Source organism: Guyanagaster necrorhizus, assembly GCF_019112545.1.
Source record: "Guyanagaster necrorhizus MCA 3950 unplaced genomic scaffold BT62scaffold_5, whole genome shotgun sequence".
Taxonomy (NCBI): Eukaryota; Fungi; Basidiomycota; class Agaricomycetes; order Agaricales; family Physalacriaceae; genus Guyanagaster; species Guyanagaster necrorhizus.
Window position 1 is genome coordinate 1,115,193 of NW_025064884.1, and position 16,118 is coordinate 1,131,310.

Below are 16,118 nucleotides of genomic sequence, written 5' to 3' on the forward strand. Positions count from 1 at the left end.
TATAGAATTTGCGGTTAGCGGAGGACATGGAGAGAGTAAATCAGCATACTTGAAGCCAGGACAGATGGCTTTGGCCATACCAACAATGGCGGCGAGGATTGCAAGGGTATTGAGAGTGAATTGCATCTCGTTGTAGATGAGTTGCGATGGAGGTATCCTTCAAAAATATTGGGACTTTTATACTGTGCTTGAAACAATTATGACTCCAGGGGGGGCTGCGTCGAGCCACGGTAGAGCGAGATAACATAAGGCAATAAGCACACAAAAGATTGTTCATGGTCATGGACGGGGAAACCATGTGTGATTCCACGGGGGTCCTCACCGTGAAACGACCTCGAGGCGAGGGCAGTACGCAGCCTAGAGTCGAACGCTGATGACAAATTTCGTGGGGTCGGTATTGTAAGGAGGATGAAACACTAGCATTTGTGCGCCTGAAACGATGCAAATGACTTACTGCTACGCCACATTGAGAAGCGACAAAGATGCCCACAGTGTGAGTGTCATTAGAGTATAAATTATTGATATGGCGGGCCAGCTCAGGGCTGGCGCTGTTCAAAAGTCAACGACGTCTCGTGAAACTAAGCAGATCAAATTTGTATGACGCCGTCGGGGAGAAATCCGAGACGGAATTTACACGCACGGACCAGTTTCGCGTCCATAGGGGCTTCGAAAGTCCAAAAGGATTTGCGAATATCAACGTTTCAACACGAATCAATTTCTACTTGAAGCATTCTCCATTCTCCAACCCAACCATGTTCTTCACCGCACTGCATGTCCAAGTGCTACCCTGTTTACACAAATAATATTTGCCGTTTCCGCTCTTGCAATTATGGGCACTTTTGACCCCAGCGCTTGTCGCGGGGTCGCAACCCTTCCTGCAGAAACAGATTTAGGTAAATATAATATCAGCACGCTTTGTACGTAACGTACTTGACCCATGTCTCGTTATCCTTGTCAATCGTTCCGCCATTAGAACAGTGCTTGGTGGGGCCCAGCGCAACTTGATCATCCGCCATGACATTCACGGCGCATGCAGTGAGGAGGACAGACAGAAGGAGGCAAATTTGCATGGTGTCTGTAGAGTCAAGAGAGAACAAGCAGAAGTACGCGGCGAATGCGATGGTGTACAAGGCGAGGCCCCAGTCCTTTTATACTGAGTTCTGTCGAAAAGTTACGTATACGAATTTTAACGAAAACGACAACGTGAGCAGCGATTCGAGAGAGAACGACGAGTACGACAGATAGAATGGTCAGCTGCCAATAATGCCATGTAAGCTCGGACGTCTAGCATAATACCCGCTCCTCTGTAGTATGGATGTCGAGCCTATAGAAGGGCAAGTGCCAGGTATAGGTGGTTGTAGGGAGGTTATATACTTACCTGGAGAAGGGAAGACCACCGACGCTGGCTTCTGAATCGAAAATCGAATTCCGGCGTTTGGAGAGTAGCGAAGGTAAGCAATGCAAAACGAGACGTGACCGTGAAGATAGAGATCTTGGCAGGAAGTAACTACTGAGAAGAGATGTTGGTACGGCATACTAAAGTCACATAGTACGCTATAGCAAGGAACTTCCAGTTAGGAAGCCAGAACAAGTCACAATAAATGTCACCCACTCTTTCTGCGCCTTTCTCTTCTCTAAAGTTGTTGGCATTCACTAGTCTGTCGGTGAGGAGGTCATCGGTGTGTGACTTGATCGCTTTTCAAGAAATTTAGGCTCACTCACTGTTCAGACGAGCTCAGGCACACTCACCTCAAGCGGTTAGACTTTTCCCCAGCCTGGGTTCCAGTCGACAGTGTCTCCATACCTCGACTCAAAATTTGACGTCAGGAGTTTCGCATGAGCTTGCATCTTTGAGGGTCACTACTTCGAATAAGACTGGGCCCGCATTCCAGAAAAACGAGGCCGATGCGCTCCCTGTCTTCATCTCTAGTCGACATATAGAAAGGCAACTGGATCGTTCTCGAAGACAAACCATTCATCCTTACGGAAGAAGAAGATCCAGACAATGCGGACCAAGGGGGGGAGATGCGGCTTTGAGAATGGCGGTAAGGGAGGCGGTTTGAGCCAACGAAGAGAAGAGCAAGGGATCGACCCTGTAACGGGTGCTAGTAATGGCTCTAGGTCGTCCCCAGCGCGACGAATTGCAGCCATAGAGTATTTTAGAAGTGAGCGGTATTTTCATCACGGATCAGGTCCTAGAAAGGATGCGTTTGAGCCCTGCGCCTCTTTGACCCTCGCTGACCCTATCACGGGTCGCTGTGGCCTCCGCGTATTGCAAATTTCGACGATCTGGAGTTCGTGTGATGATTCAAGGTCTATTCCGTGGATCATACACAAGAACATGGGAAAGGTGTGCAGGTGCCATATCTAGACAGAAAGAAGAAATACGTGGGCATTACCTGTTCTTTTTTACACTGACTTTCTAAACTAAAAGCGTACTGACCTTGTTCTCTGCTATCGCCATGTCTCGGTCACAAGTTTCAATCCCTGAAATCGGCATCAACGATTTATAGCTACGGCGGATGACTTCCCAGGCATTCAGAGACAGACGTGATGGTGATACGGCACAGCATCATTCACACGTACATGAAACAAACAAACATGACTGCCAGCTACTTGCACTACATCTCCACTTTACTAGTATCGCTGCTTCTTATTTTGACACTCGTTCGTTTGCTGAAAGCCGGGCTGGATCTCGGTTACGAGGCGAGACAATGGTTGAGAAATTGCTGTGTGAAGACTAATGCTCAATCCCCCAGGGGAGATATTGGATGAGGCTCGCATTCTACACCGTCTTCATTGGCACTGCTACTGCAATCTGTCCAGGGTTCACGTATGTTCTCCTTAGTTTTATCTCGTCCACAGGTGTTGAACGTGCGCTCTTATAGCTTTGGTGTCGCTGACACGAAGGGAGGGCCTCCCGGGTCTTGTACGTCCAACTCTTCTCGTGTGTGCATCTTGATTCTTACCCATAATATAGGGCGTGTTTATGATGATTCATGTAACCCCATCCTGACGGTGTTCGCTGACAATCCATGTGACGTAGGAGTTTTCGGCTGTTCTGGCGCTCCCATCACGTTTGATGCACTGCATCTCAATGGATTAGAGTGCGTCTTTTTGATCCATCGGAATTCTGGACCTTCACGTTGAGTTTGTGCATGATAGTTACACTTGCCAGCGTGACAATAATTCTGACACGTGCGAAGGGTTTGCCAGTATACAAGTCTGTGTGAGTCTCCTGCTGTGATTTTGTGAAAAGAACTTGTTTCTGAACTGGTCGCTGGCAGTGTAAGGGAAACTAAAGTAGTACTTGAATAACAAGTTACAGAATGATGCTGTGGTTCAAGCATCATATGTTGTCGGCAAGCATTATGTTTCTGGAATGAAGCGCGGTCGTCGGTCGTCGATATGCCGATCGCGAGGAGTGAGTTTGTATTTCCCCAGAGGCCTCAAGAGCGGGTCACTGCCCATCTCCGTTCCTGTTCTCTGGTATGCTGGACATGGACAGAACATGCGCAGAAGAAGAGTTTCCGCGAATAGCAATGATAAATTTGTTTCTAGATTTCCAACTCTAAACTCTGAAAGCGGTGGGGACGACCTGTATCCTGCGTAATCGAATATTTATGAGCATTACATCTGCGGATAATAATACTCGTCAATCATAAAATTCAGGATGTTCTTGCGAAGATGCGAAAATCAGCTTCTAGCTGGTCAAGAATGCTGCACGAATTTAACCCCGTCCACATCGCTCGGCCCGACGTAACCGCTTTACCTCGAACTACTATACTGTACGTGAGTATAGGGCAGAAACCGTAACGCGTAACTTCAGGTCCGTTTCCGACTTCCTTTCCTCTCTGACCGTTTTGCTTACCTGGAGGTTTCTTTCCTACAGTCACGTACAGTTTGGCATCTCTCTTCCCTGTTCCCTCTACAATGCCGTCGGTCAAGGAAAGGGGAATATCGTTACCAACCTTTGTGAACGGCCCCAAGCCGGCATCCTGGAACTTCAAAGCACTGTGTATCATCGTTGTCTCCTGCAGGCTACTTACTCACCTGGACCCTCTTTCGTTTCTCGACGCTGGTACAGACTCCTCTTGCGGAGCCATTCTTCGCCAATATCACGTATTCCGAGGCACATTGGACTGAAGGGTGATACAGACTCGGAGAAAATGCCGAAGAGGTCATTTTCCTAGTGCATTTGTTCCTTCGCTCCTCTGCAGGTACTCAAAGTGGTGTAGGTATTTCCGTGCTGAGCATAATGCTGACAATGCGTCTGTTATGCCCGTCTTCTTCTGCGACGACTGCTGTTAGAGATTTTCAGACAGTGCACGGTAGCCTGACTATTGGAGGCGGCTGGATTGATCAACCCTGTATTCGGCCAATCGCCTCGCACGATGACAAAAGACGGACTAGGGCGCGATCCCGGGCAGAGCCGGTGGAGCGAACATTACAACCTCGTTGCGCTTGACTATGTACGTTGCTCTTATCAGGCCTTCTAGTCCACTAAGCTTTACTTCAGCCAGTCGGTAGGGTTATTTTTATGGAACAAAAATCAATAACAGTCGTGATGCAGCCTAGGCGTGTACGATTTTTTACACAGGTTCTTCTTCATCTTTTCCCAGCACTCAAGAAGCAGGTTCTGTGTTTGGGGATTCATATGGTGGCATATACGTTCCACATATAGCTACAGCTTCCACAAGCAGAACCAGCGACACTGGATCATCGACTATAAGGTGACTATGACCTAGACTCTTCCTGAAACTCCTGCGTCTACCACGCGGCCTCGTTTCCGGAAGCTTATTCGTGTTCCAAGGACACCGTGGTTCCGGTACGTCTATCCTTAGTCATGCAGGAGCTATCATGGCTTGATTTCCTAGGTTTTCGAACGAGGATCCGCGAGAAGTAATTTCAGCATGCATCCACGAAGTAGGTGGACGCAGGAAATTACAGTCCTCGACAAGTACTTTGAGCGAACAAATATTCTGGACACCTGTTATTGCCCGAATTTTCGGATCTTCCGTGCTAGACCCACCGATATGTTCGAATCTGCTCTCAAGTCCTCATCGCGATTTGTTTTTCTTCACCTTCTTCGTATTTCAGGATCGTGATGTCTCGGATCGGCGTTGGCTAGGACTAACTTTCTTCAGTGTCCCGGGCCAAGTGAGATTCCTGAGGCGAAGCAAAATTTGCAAGTCTTGCTGCGAGAACGTTCTGGTTTAGGTGATTCCGTGTATCCATCTAGGCGTCGCTGCCGCAATTCTTTCGTTATAGGAAACGTTCTCTTGCGTTGGTGAAGTGAAGAGATGAACGAGTGATGTCGCCTTGGACTGTAACTGCGGCATCTTAGCGAAGCAAGATGCTCTCGAAGGCACATATGGGGATCATGACTACCATGAGTCCTGTTCTGTGTAGGTCGTAATGGAGATCTTCAACCGCTAGTGATCCTGACTCAGCAAACGACACGTCTGAAGATGACCTAGATCTCTATTGGGGACGGATTTATTTTCTTTCCAACGGACTAACTCACGACTGTCGGTGATCTTCCGACGTTCGGAGAGTCAAGCCTTCATTTCATCGCCAATGATGGACTTTTGTATGCGTGCGCGCTATATTTCATGACTGGAGGCAAGCGATGAAAAAAAGTCTTGTACTTGCATGAACCCAACTGTGAGCAATAGGCTGTATTAGTAAATGACAACTGAGTCGAAGTTGTATAAAGAACAGGATCTACTCACGCTCAGACCGCTTCCGCGTCATATCTGCCGGCAGACTTCCCAAATCCCACTTGCTGCGGCACATTTTATGTAAATTCGCTCTCCCTCTTTCCGACTATCATGATGACGCCCTCCTCCTTGGACCGTTTTGAACCGCCATGCCTTTTGACGAGTACTGGCCTGACTCAATCGGGGCATCGATGGACCCTTGACAACCCTGCCCTGATGGCAATACCACAGCTGTATCGCCTTCCTTGAACTATGGACATCCTATCCACCACCCGCGAAATCATCGACCAAGTCAACCTCATCATCGAAAAATGCATCGAATACCGAGAGGCTGACAGTGTCATCAAGGCAACCAGGATGCGCCTAGACGGTGTGCAGGTTCGGGTAGAGCTCTTCCAGGAGTTTTTGAAGCTGTCTGAATCGACACTTCTTCTACGAAGGAAGCAGATTCTTCAGCACTCACTCGGAAATGTGTCGGATTTGTTGCATGAGTTGATGAGCAGGCTGCCCCCTTCACCCAAGGTGTCCACCAAGCTTGCTTGGGTCGGCTGGGGCAAGCGGCGTGTCGAGGGTCTATTGGAGGAACTGAAGACGTGGGATGGCGAGGTGCAGGGAATCATATTCGCTCTGGATGTTGTCTCCAAGATCAGAGACGACGACAAGCTCTACAAGCGGCTCTTCGACACCGGAGAGCGGACCCTGACAACAGCATGGACGCTTAGCAAGCGAATCTTCTCATCGGACAAAAGTATACTTTCCCTTGCTTACCCGCTATCATCGATCTTCATTCAAGGAGCCTTCTCCTTCTCCGACCCCCGCTTCATCGCCATCTTCAATTCTCGTCCGGCCTATGTCGAATCCCACTACATCGAACACGACGGCAAGGAGGAAGTCCAGAAAAGATCTCTTGCACAAATGGCCGCTGTGTTCCACTCCCCCGAAATAACTTTGATGCACCTGCTTTCATGTGTGGGTCTCGCAGAGGACTACGACTTTGACCGATGTTTCCTCGTCTACGAGCTCCCACCGACCTTCACCATGCACCCCTACAATCCCACCCTTGCCTACATCCTCGATAATCAGACCCGCATATCCCTCGACGACCGGTTCCGCATCGCCGTCGAGCTCGCCACCGCCGTTTTCGAGATCCACGCCGCCGGATGGGTGCATAAGTGCATCAGGAGTGACAACATTCTCATCGATGTCGACGATCAACAAGGGCCCAAGGTGGACGCCAAGGTCGGGGCTGCGTATCTCGTCGGGTTCGAAGCTGCTCGACCACAGATTGCTGGCTCTGATCGATGTCCGGAGATGGATCCGATTAAGAGAAAGTATCATCATCCTGAGAGACAGGGTGGCAGGGATACGCTGGTACAAAAGTTTGACATCCGACATGATATGTATAGTCTCGGAGCCGTACTCATAGAGCTGGGATACCGCAAGACGCTACGGAATATCTTTGGGCCATCCTCATCTGAAGGTGGGGGAGATATTCAGAAGGACCATGAGCGCCTGGTGGGGTATGCAAAGCGGCTGGGAGATAAGATGAGCGTCAAGTATGCGACTGCCGTCTTGACGTGTTTGGTAAATGGTACCAAGCCTGGAAAGACTACAGACAATTTGCGTGAAGAGTTCTATGATGGAGTTTTGAGGCCATTGAAGGAGATACAGGACGGATTTAGGGTATGTCGGTCTTTCGTCCTTCGGCTTCAGGTCCTTTAACAACTTTTGTAGGGTCGACCAGATATAGCTGTCTGATATTGATGTGGATTATTTTATCTGGAATAGACGATCTTGCAAATGGTCTTAGCGGTGCGAAGATAAGCACCGGGCCTGTTTCTACAGTGTCCCTGCCAGTGTTTCGATGTTCCCAGGTCACCGGCAATTCTCACGACCGGCCGCGGCTTTGATTGACATTTGCAATACTTCTCAAAGATATGTAAGAAGTCGCCTATCATTCCCGCCTCCCCACCATGTCATCTGTCCCCAACAAACATCTACACGACGAACTCGCTGCTAACACCGCCAGGGTTACAGCAACAACCAAGTTTGGAAGCGTCACTGGCGGAAGAGCAAGCAATGGAGCTGCTGTATGGCTAGGTATGTTCAAATCTATCGAAAGCTACCGCTAAGCAGCTCCTCTATAGAAGTGCCTTTCGCCTTGCTTCCTACCCGGTTTGCCGATCCGGTCCCCTTACCCGACGGATGGAAATACGAGGAAGGAAAGGAATACTTGACGGAGTCGAAATGTGAAGCGCACGCCCGTTCCTCGTCTAATGAGACTGACTTGGTCGAGTAGTTGCTGCGCAACCCATAAACAACGGACAGCGAGGAGGTAAGTGTCAGCACTGATGACCATATACTGATGATTGAATGACGCAGATACTCCGCAGGAGGACGTAGTGGGCTTCGGGAATCCCACGGAAGACCCGTACGTATCTACAACACTGAGTGTTTTATCTTTCTTACTATTTTCAAGTCTCTTCGTGACCATCGTAGCACCTCCCTCTTTTCCTGCAAAACGCGGCTTCCCAGTCAAAATTTATGTCCACGGAGGGTGCGTCTGGCTTCATCCGCCGAGGTCTTCTCCTTCTCACGATCCTCAGATTTCTACAATTTGGCTCCCCACATGGCTTGAAAAATCAAAACCAGTTCATCTCTGCTGAACGCTCCGAGGTCTGGGTCAACATGGGTTATCGAGTTTCTGCGTTTGGATTCCTAGCGTGTGAAGCTCCTGGTATTGACCTGAAGGGGAATTATGGCTTCAAAGACCAGTGGCTAGCGATCCAGTGGGTCAAAGACAATATCGAGGCGTTTGGAGGTAAAGTTGCATTCGTACGCATTTGTGTATTAAAGCTCAATGAATGAATATCAGGTGACCCAAACGACATTCAGATTTCAGGTCTTTCTGCGGGAGCACATTCTGTGCATCAAATCCTTCATTATGCTTCCCATCTTCCCAAAGGAGTCGATGCGCCGTTCCATTCCGCTATCATTCAGTCCAACGGCATCATGTATGGGCTCGTCTTCTGCATAACTTCTGAACGATTGACATCATGAATATAGTACTACCCCCAAGACCCCAGCTCAATTACGGCCCCAATTTGACGCGCTGTGTCGTGCATTAGGTCTCGACCCTAAAGACCCCGACATCTTGACAACCCTCCGTGACCCATCCAAGGTCTCCACTGAGCAGATATGCCATGTCATCGAAACAGACACTGTCGGCGTGGAATTTGGCACATTCCGTGGATGTGTCGATAATGACTGGATGCTCTCGACGCCTGACACGATGGAATGGCAGCGTTCCGGCGGATTTGCCGCCGCGTTGAAGGAGAAGGGTGTCAAATGTGTCGTTGTTGGAGAAACGAGCGAGGAGTGGTATCTCTACTCGATCGCACATCCTGTGAAGACTTTGGTTGACGTCCAGAAGAATCTCGAGCGATATTACGACACCAAGATGGTGGAAGATATGTTGCGCATGTATCCTCCTCCCCGGAAGGAGCAGGAGGTACAGAAGTATTATGGAGAAATCTTCAGTGACTGGCAGGTTTATTTGCCTGTGAGGATTCTGGCGAGAGATTTGCTGAACTCTGGGTATCCTGTGCTGAGGTACCAAGTACTGTGGGTACCAGAGCAGTGCAAGAATAAGGGTGTGTCTTGCTGCGATCATTCGTCCGCATCGCTAATCTCTTTCTCACAGGTTATGTCACGCATGGTGTTGACAGGGTATATTGGGCGTTTCGCCTACCGATGCTGTACGGAGAAGAGGATGTTATGATCGCTCGGAAATGGCTAGATACCATATTTGGAGAGATCAATACGCTGCAGCAGGAAGGGAAGAGTACACACGGACCCAGGGAAGTGTTGGCTCTGAAAGACGATAAGACGATAGGATGGATTGAGGACGCAGTCTGGGAAGAGAAGATGCGACTGCGGGAAATTTTGTCTGAAAGTTCGTAACGACCATCACTATCCATCACAGCTGTACACCAGAATGTTGTTTTAATCACTTGCTTTCGACGCCGGTGGATAAGGAAACCTGTGGGCCGAGTTTCAGAATGGGAAGGCTGAAGGCTCGATTCCTTCTCAGCCACTCAACTCTGCCCACGCAAGTGCCCAGGGCAAGACACATACAACGAGCCCGACATCCGTCGGAAAAGGGTGATGAAGCCCCTCGATACCCTATACTTTGATATATCTGGACGGCTAACTCTCACCCTGACCGAGAGATACAAGAGGCGCCCTAGATCAGGGTGTCAAGAATATATTTTCGCCAACGGAATCGTGCCTGCAACATGCATACAGTCACCTTCATGCGGCGTCTTCCTCGGTCTCCTGCACCAAAGTCTTCGACATCCATTCCGCTCTATCAAACGTCTTTTCGACAGCATCATGAATTTTGAGATGCTTGCTTGACACAGCACAGGTATTGGCATCTTGCCCGGAATCCAAGGGTGGCTCGCCGTTCTGATTCGAGGAAAGACCGTCGTTACCGAGAAAATCACTGGTATCCCCATCATCAAGCTCAGTGAAGATACGTATTGGTATGTGCCCTACGCGCTCTCCGTCTCTGAATTTGTGCTTGACATCTCGGACTGCGTCAAGATGTCGTTTACTCGGGATGAGAGAAGTTGGTGGATGGTCCGCTAGTCTCCATAACTGAAGGTGCTCCAAACGTTGCGAGAACTTTTGCTTTGCCTGAGATGTTCACGTAAGGTATCGAAAATGTAGTGGCGGATATTGCATAAGAAAGCAAGGAGGCATAGGAAAACTAGGGCATCAACCGGCTGATACATTCGGGTATGCCGGTGAATATAATAATGAGGATGAGTTTCACTTTCCTATAGTCGAGACTAAATACTAGATAGCATACCCATATACGTGACAGCTCCGGACGAGACCGTAATACCGAACACGGCTGCTTGAATGTCGAGAATATAAAGCAGAGCCTGAGCTGTTGATAGATCGATGACGAGCTGGTTCTTGTTTGAGTTCCTCCATTTCTACCGCGAGGGCAAGAACCGACTGATACACTGTGGCCGTTCTCCTCCCATAGCGCGCAAATGTTCTCCGGTTCCGACTGGTGAGCCCGACGGGTGAGCCTTCGAAGAACAGAGTAGGGCAACCACTGTATCAGCTTGTGTGTAAGGCGGGGGATGTTGATTCTGCTCAAGATCCGGAGAATGGTGTTGGACGACGTATAATTAACATCTCATCCTGTAGGACATGTTAAAGGCTGCTGCAAGGGAAAATGCTTGTGAAGTACCTCGGCTGAAGGCTCTTCCGGTCGGGGGTCGTCGCGAAAGTTCTGGATCATCAGTTGCCGAGCCTTTTTATCTTAGCATACGCATTGTCCAGGACAAGCCACTTTGCCTCTACATAGTCAACATCCATACCTTCAAGGATGAGGCTGTTGAACCATGCTTTCGTCCAGAAGACCTTGTGAAAGAAAGCGCCAGCGTAAGATGGGGTGTTTGATGTGTGCTCTGGCAAGCTAGAGGGAATATTACAAACAGTCGCACAGTTCGACATTGACCTATCCTTTGCCAGCACCTAGGCAATGGCGTGTCGGTAACTTGGTTGTATACATCCAATACAAAGCTTGATATATGCGCTTCCCACGCAAAGGCGGTCTTAGTGAAGGAAATATTTGCGGCCATCATCCATTCGTAGAAACATTTGCTCCCGATGAACCTGCAAGTGCATTGTCAGAGGAGGAGATAAATCTTTTGATATATCCTACTCACTGGGATGCACACCAGGAAGATGAACATTTTCGACAAAACTTGAATTTGAGCACAATTGTTACGTTTTGGGAGCATCGTTTGGAGATCAACGAATTTTGGGGGAATCTAAATCCCATGCCAGAGATACATTTCGGGAGCACACAGATTTTATGTAAAATCTGTGCCGAGATCTACCTCTGAAAATGTCATCTTGTTGCACAGATTCTGGTTGATCTCAAATTCTCATCTTTCCGGCATGATGGAGACAAGAATTCTCGAGCAGAAGGTCCATGCTGAAGGGAATAGTCGCAGACATTGAAAGGTGGTAGTTGGGTGGTTGATGGGAGCAGTCAACGTTCCCACGGTTGGTGCTGGTTCATGCTATTGGGCTGACAAAATCTCCATACTCAGATATTTATTTGGTAAACTTTTTCGGACTTGGACCCAGGTACTGTCCTTAATTCAGGGCAAGGATCTCGAATACAAAAAAAAAACCACTCATAATCAGCAAAGGAATGATCTTGAATCTCGAATTTCCTTTCCCCTCTTCCGCGTTCCCAACAATAGTAGCATCATCGCCAACATTCTCCTCCTAGCTTTTCATCACAGTATTGACTTTCTAAGACCCGGTTTTCCAGCCTTGACCGTCCTCTTTCCAGCGTCCTCGGCAACCACGGGACCAGGAGAATTATCCCAACAAAAATTACGGGGATCTCCAACAGGCGTCGGTCGGGTAGTGCTTTTCAGCAGTTGCACAGCACATACTTGGGTGGTGATTCTCTGCCGTCTGCTGTCACGGTACCGGTGCAAGCGCAGCACATTGATGGCGATTTGACGCCCTCCCGTGCCTCATGTTATGAGGAACGTTTGTATTATCCCATGCCAAGCAATGAGAGGCGGCGAAGTAGTTGCTATACCGTTTCCCGGGGAACCGATCATGATTTACAACAGTCAGAACCAAGAAGTTACGAAGCCGAGAACACTGGTACTTAGTACTCAAGGTGTCAGCTTGACTATCTATATAGGCTTCGAAATGTCAGCTGAACCGAACGAACCTTATATCCTGATTGAAATTCGGAAGCGCCCAAAACCTCTTGCAAATCCTAAACATAGGTTCGTAACCTCGAGGCCACTGCCTACGCGTCATTGATCCGCTTGATGATAGTTATATTGAATGTAAAAAAAAAAAGGCAAAGTACAGTAGAATAGATATACATACAATTGAAAAGACAAAATAAGATGCAATGTGTATACTACATGTCCCTGAGATGATGAAGATACGGACTAACGGGAAACAAACCTTTCAATAAAAATACACACCATTTCATTGTGTTAACATACATTCCGTCCGCCATTCAGATAGCCTGGCCAATCATGACACCCGAGGCCTCCGTCCATTGATTCCACATGACCTCTCGTGTCCGTTCGTTCGACATCAGCGTCGCGAAACGGACGACCTCCCATGCATCGTAGAAGTTGCTCGCCAGTCCAAAGCTTATCCTTACGACTCCAAGCTCCCGCCCAACGAGATGCTCAAAATCCTTCAGAGTTACTCCGCTGTATAGCTGTTTCATATCGTCTTGGATTTCGAGGATAGCGGCCGCCCCGCCCGGATTACACATACACCCAGTACGAAGAGATATATTGTGCTGAGAAGCAGCATGTTCGATGAATGAGTTGGGAAGCATATCACCCGACGGCTATGGAGGCTAATGGGTCAAGGGATCAAACTGGTGGACTAGCGTGAAACTCACAGATAAGAAAATCAAAGAAATAATTGAGCCAGTGTCCGCTTGCTCGCCTACTGAGCGAAGCCGTTTTGAAGGTGTCCGTGAAAGAATACGGACAACGGGTGTCCCAATTGTGTCGTGACGCAGTCGTGTAAGTGAGGAAACAACATAGTGTAGGAGCGTGGTAAGTCGTAGAGGAAGAAAAGGAAGGCAAGCTGAAAGAAATCGTAGGCCATCTGTTATCGCAGGTAATGTTAGATAGTTAATGGTTCCATCCTGAAATTGGAGATCTTTAGTCGTCATAAATGGTGAACAACGGTGACCGCACGAACCTCAAATTGTTCATGAAGGCTATGCGATCTGGTGACAATACTTCCAGGCACCTGAACGACGTCGACGGTTCCACCAGCAAACCAAGGGCGTTTCAGCTGTGCCAGGAACGACTTTTTGACAACAAGAGCTCCGACACCTGTTGGGAAGCCAAACATTTTGTAAAAGGAAATTGCCATCGCGTCAACGGGCGTGTCCTTGAGGGACACCAGCGATGTCGGCGCCAGAGCGGCGGCGTCAAGGATCGTATTATATCCTAATGAGGATGCATATTCAATAAGAGAAAGGGAGGTTTTAGAATTTGTAATGTTTGATTGTCCGGTTAGTGCGAATAAACACGGCAAAAGATCTTTAAATCGAGGGCGATTACGGAGGAGGGTGTTCTGTGGGATTTAGCGTCAGATATAAGATGTAAAATAGCGTATACACCGAGATTCTACCTTTGCTAGAACCGGATCTATACCACCATGAGGTGGAGAAGGGATGTAGCAAACCCTAGAGCCGCGTACAGTTGCAAATTCCCGGATGCCATGAACACTATTATGGGAATCTGCCGAAAGAACGTAGGTACTGCCTCCAGAAAATGGGAACGACTCCCCCACGAGTTTGAGGGCACCGGTAGCATTGGTTGTAAAGACAACGGTGTACTCGGGAGGCGCTTGAAAGAATGAAAGCACCGCTGCTCTGGCTTCGTCTGCACATTTTAGGGATAGCTTGGAGCTGTAAATAATAAATTGGACAACGTAAGGGACAATCTAGGGCAGAGACGGACCTATTGCTGACTGAATGGGTATTTCCGAGGACACTGCGATGCAAAAAATCGGTATGGACGCGTATGAGGCTCTCAGGATAGAGGGCGCCGCCCATGTAGTCAACAAATGTCTCTCCGGACGTCTCGAGACGCGTGAAGTCGGTACGACGGAGGGTATCGAGTATCCAGGTGAGCCGATACTCTGCTGACAAATGGGGAATATGAAACAAAAGCAAAAGGGGTGGACGTACCCGGAAATTCTCGTAGAAAGTCATTGTACGCCATGGCAGCATCATCGGATATAATCTCTTTCGGAGAAAGATAAGAGAGACGCCTATATGCATAGGTGCCGTCAGCTGGCCGTCGCTTGTTTTCATTGTCGCGATATTGGGATTTCTCGTTTACGAGGAGGAATTCTGAGGTTCCCTTGGAAGGCATGGAGGCAAGGGTGGAAGAACTTGCTGTCGCGCAGACGAGCTGGGAGAATACGGTAGACTGTTTCCGGCGTACCGAACGGGGGATAGGCTGAGACTGGGAATGGCCCATGCTAGTTGTCACTAGTTGTCAGAGCCGGTGGTGGTTGGAGAAAAGGGAGGAAGGCACTTTATATGCAGGTTCGGCGGTATCCGACGGTATACGGCTGGATCTGATACATCTGGTAGATGGCAGTGAGCGTTCCGCCAACGTTAAGTAACGGGAATTTGTAGGAAACAAGAAAGAAAAGAGAAGGCAGCTCAGCGAAGTGATCGCCCTGTCAAACAAGATGAAACAAGCACCCAACGCCGTTCGACGCGTCCGCCGCCAGATATCGCTGCAATATCTTCAGTCTGTTTGGATCAAAGCCCCTCGAGGCACCAACTGTTCTTCCCTGCATTCCATTTAATCTATTGCCGGTCAGCCTGGTCTCGAACGAACGTGAGCTAGCGCGTTCATTATGCTCGATCAGACCTGTCGGAGCCGTGTCACGGACGTACGGATATCAACTGCCATTTTCAGCGCGTCCACGTTGTGATGGACAATCCCTTCCCCTTCCCCTTTCCCTTCCCCTAGGAAAAAACAGACAAGAAGCACCGATACTCCGATAGATCCTGTCGCCCTGCCTTCTTCCTTGCGCAGACCGAGGACGCGAGAACCCTCCTCTTTTAGCATCCAGCCGCTCCCGAGGCCAGAGTCTGCATTGACAGCCGAAACGCAGGCACGAATAGCCCAATCCGCACTATGTGAGGACTGAGATAGTCAGTCTATGTGTGGTCGGTCCATCAAGACAATTCGAATGTGGTCAAACTTGATAAGTGAGATATGTGTCATCATCAAAACAAACAGTATCCTCGAGTAGCCCTGAGATGTCCAGAGCCAAGCACGAGACCATTCCGGCTAAAAGCATACTGGGAGTCGAAACCACAAGGGGCTAGAATTTTTGATAGCACAGTCAATACCAGCTATACCATTACTTTCTCCGATGGTCCAGGTTTCTGGCCAGTAACGGACTCTTCTGTTACAAACCAAGATACAACACTGCAATTAGACTTTTCCCCGATGTACAACTTCTGAGCAACAAGATACAGTTTTGGCATCTATTGAAACTTGAATGAACCGGCACTTTCAAGATGAACCTATTCAGAGGACAGGCCCGGCGAGCTGTAGCACCTACCTACCGAGTCACGGATATAGCCTCAATGGCTCTCTGAGCTTATCCGATGATCACCGTAATTCATTTGGTCCCAACGAGCCCAAGGCATAAAAGGCTAGTTTCAGAGCATATCCCCGTACAAGACCTCTAGCGCCCAAGAAGCGCAATCGTTGTTGGTGAACAAAAAACTGCGCTATCCATAGGCATTAACGGGGAAAGATACGA

General features: G+C 48.7%; 8 protein-coding genes across 8 annotated transcripts; 4 read left to right on the forward strand and 4 right to left on the reverse strand.

The window, feature by feature from the left end:
* Positions 1-624: 624 nt before the first annotated feature.
* BT62DRAFT_928649 (uncharacterized protein) lies at positions 625-1,335 on the reverse strand. Its single transcript, XM_043185557.1, has 2 exons — positions 931-1,335; positions 625-875 (listed from the first exon to the last, which is right to left on the reverse strand). Exons 1-2 carry the CDS (start codon positions 1,068-1,070, stop codon positions 719-721), a joined length of 297 nt encoding a protein of 98 aa, XP_043043393.1. The 5' UTR covers positions 1,071-1,335; the 3' UTR covers positions 625-718.
* Positions 1,161-1,804, reverse strand: BT62DRAFT_613762 (uncharacterized protein). The gene is made up of 4 exons (XM_043181610.1): positions 1,750-1,804; positions 1,613-1,695; positions 1,379-1,554; positions 1,161-1,324 (listed from the first exon to the last, which is right to left on the reverse strand). The coding sequence occupies exons 2-4, from the start codon at positions 1,648-1,650 to the stop codon at positions 1,251-1,253; spliced, it is 288 nt and encodes a 95-aa protein (XP_043043394.1). The 5' UTR covers positions 1,651-1,695; positions 1,750-1,804; the 3' UTR covers positions 1,161-1,250.
* Positions 1,805-1,830: 26 nt separating this feature from the next.
* On the forward strand, positions 1,831-2,556 carry BT62DRAFT_613463 (uncharacterized protein). Its single transcript, XM_043181609.1, has 2 exons — positions 1,831-2,388; positions 2,479-2,556. The coding sequence occupies exon 1, from the start codon at positions 2,006-2,008 to the stop codon at positions 2,369-2,371; it is 366 nt and encodes a 121-aa protein (XP_043043395.1). The 5' UTR covers positions 1,831-2,005; the 3' UTR covers positions 2,372-2,388; positions 2,479-2,556.
* Positions 2,245-3,485, forward strand: BT62DRAFT_613360 (uncharacterized protein). Its single transcript, XM_043181608.1, has 8 exons — positions 2,245-2,388; positions 2,479-2,556; positions 2,613-2,706; positions 2,770-2,833; positions 2,889-2,929; positions 2,981-3,107; positions 3,166-3,229; positions 3,288-3,485. The coding sequence occupies exons 2-8, from the start codon at positions 2,554-2,556 to the stop codon at positions 3,300-3,302; spliced, it is 408 nt and encodes a 135-aa protein (XP_043043396.1). The 5' UTR covers positions 2,245-2,388; positions 2,479-2,553; the 3' UTR covers positions 3,303-3,485.
* A 2,079-nt stretch (positions 3,486-5,564) lies between these two features.
* BT62DRAFT_928651 (uncharacterized protein) lies at positions 5,565-7,590 on the forward strand. The gene is made up of 2 exons (XM_043185558.1): positions 5,565-5,679; positions 5,736-7,590. Exon 2 carries the CDS (start codon positions 5,976-5,978, stop codon positions 7,443-7,445), a length of 1,470 nt encoding a protein of 489 aa, XP_043043397.1. The 5' UTR covers positions 5,565-5,679; positions 5,736-5,975; the 3' UTR covers positions 7,446-7,590.
* On the forward strand, positions 7,461-9,755 carry BT62DRAFT_944482 (carboxylesterase). The gene is made up of 9 exons (XM_043187914.1): positions 7,461-7,823; positions 7,871-7,972; positions 8,023-8,058; positions 8,106-8,154; positions 8,203-8,280; positions 8,330-8,544; positions 8,599-8,737; positions 8,790-9,376; positions 9,427-9,755. The coding sequence occupies exons 1-9, from the start codon at positions 7,697-7,699 to the stop codon at positions 9,684-9,686; spliced, it is 1,593 nt and encodes a 530-aa protein (XP_043043398.1). The 5' UTR covers positions 7,461-7,696; the 3' UTR covers positions 9,687-9,755.
* A 282-nt stretch (positions 9,756-10,037) lies between these two features.
* On the reverse strand, positions 10,038-11,795 carry BT62DRAFT_1073306 (uncharacterized protein; the record flags this gene model as incomplete). The annotated part of the gene is made up of 6 exons (XM_043178928.1): positions 11,474-11,795; positions 11,280-11,420; positions 11,074-11,220; positions 10,993-11,034; positions 10,608-10,806; positions 10,038-10,424 (listed from the first exon to the last, which is right to left on the reverse strand). Exons 1-6 carry the CDS (start codon positions 11,587-11,589, stop codon positions 10,038-10,040), a joined length of 1,032 nt encoding a protein of 343 aa, XP_043043399.1. The 5' UTR covers positions 11,590-11,795.
* Positions 11,796-12,748: 953 nt separating this feature from the next.
* On the reverse strand, positions 12,749-15,185 carry BT62DRAFT_614017 (methyltransferase type 11). The gene is made up of 6 exons (XM_043181611.1): positions 14,515-15,185; positions 14,285-14,465; positions 13,953-14,232; positions 13,515-13,895; positions 13,207-13,458; positions 12,749-13,152 (listed from the first exon to the last, which is right to left on the reverse strand). Exons 1-6 carry the CDS (start codon positions 14,807-14,809, stop codon positions 12,808-12,810), a joined length of 1,734 nt encoding a protein of 577 aa, XP_043043400.1. The 5' UTR covers positions 14,810-15,185; the 3' UTR covers positions 12,749-12,807.
* Positions 15,186-16,118: the final 933 nt, after the last annotated feature.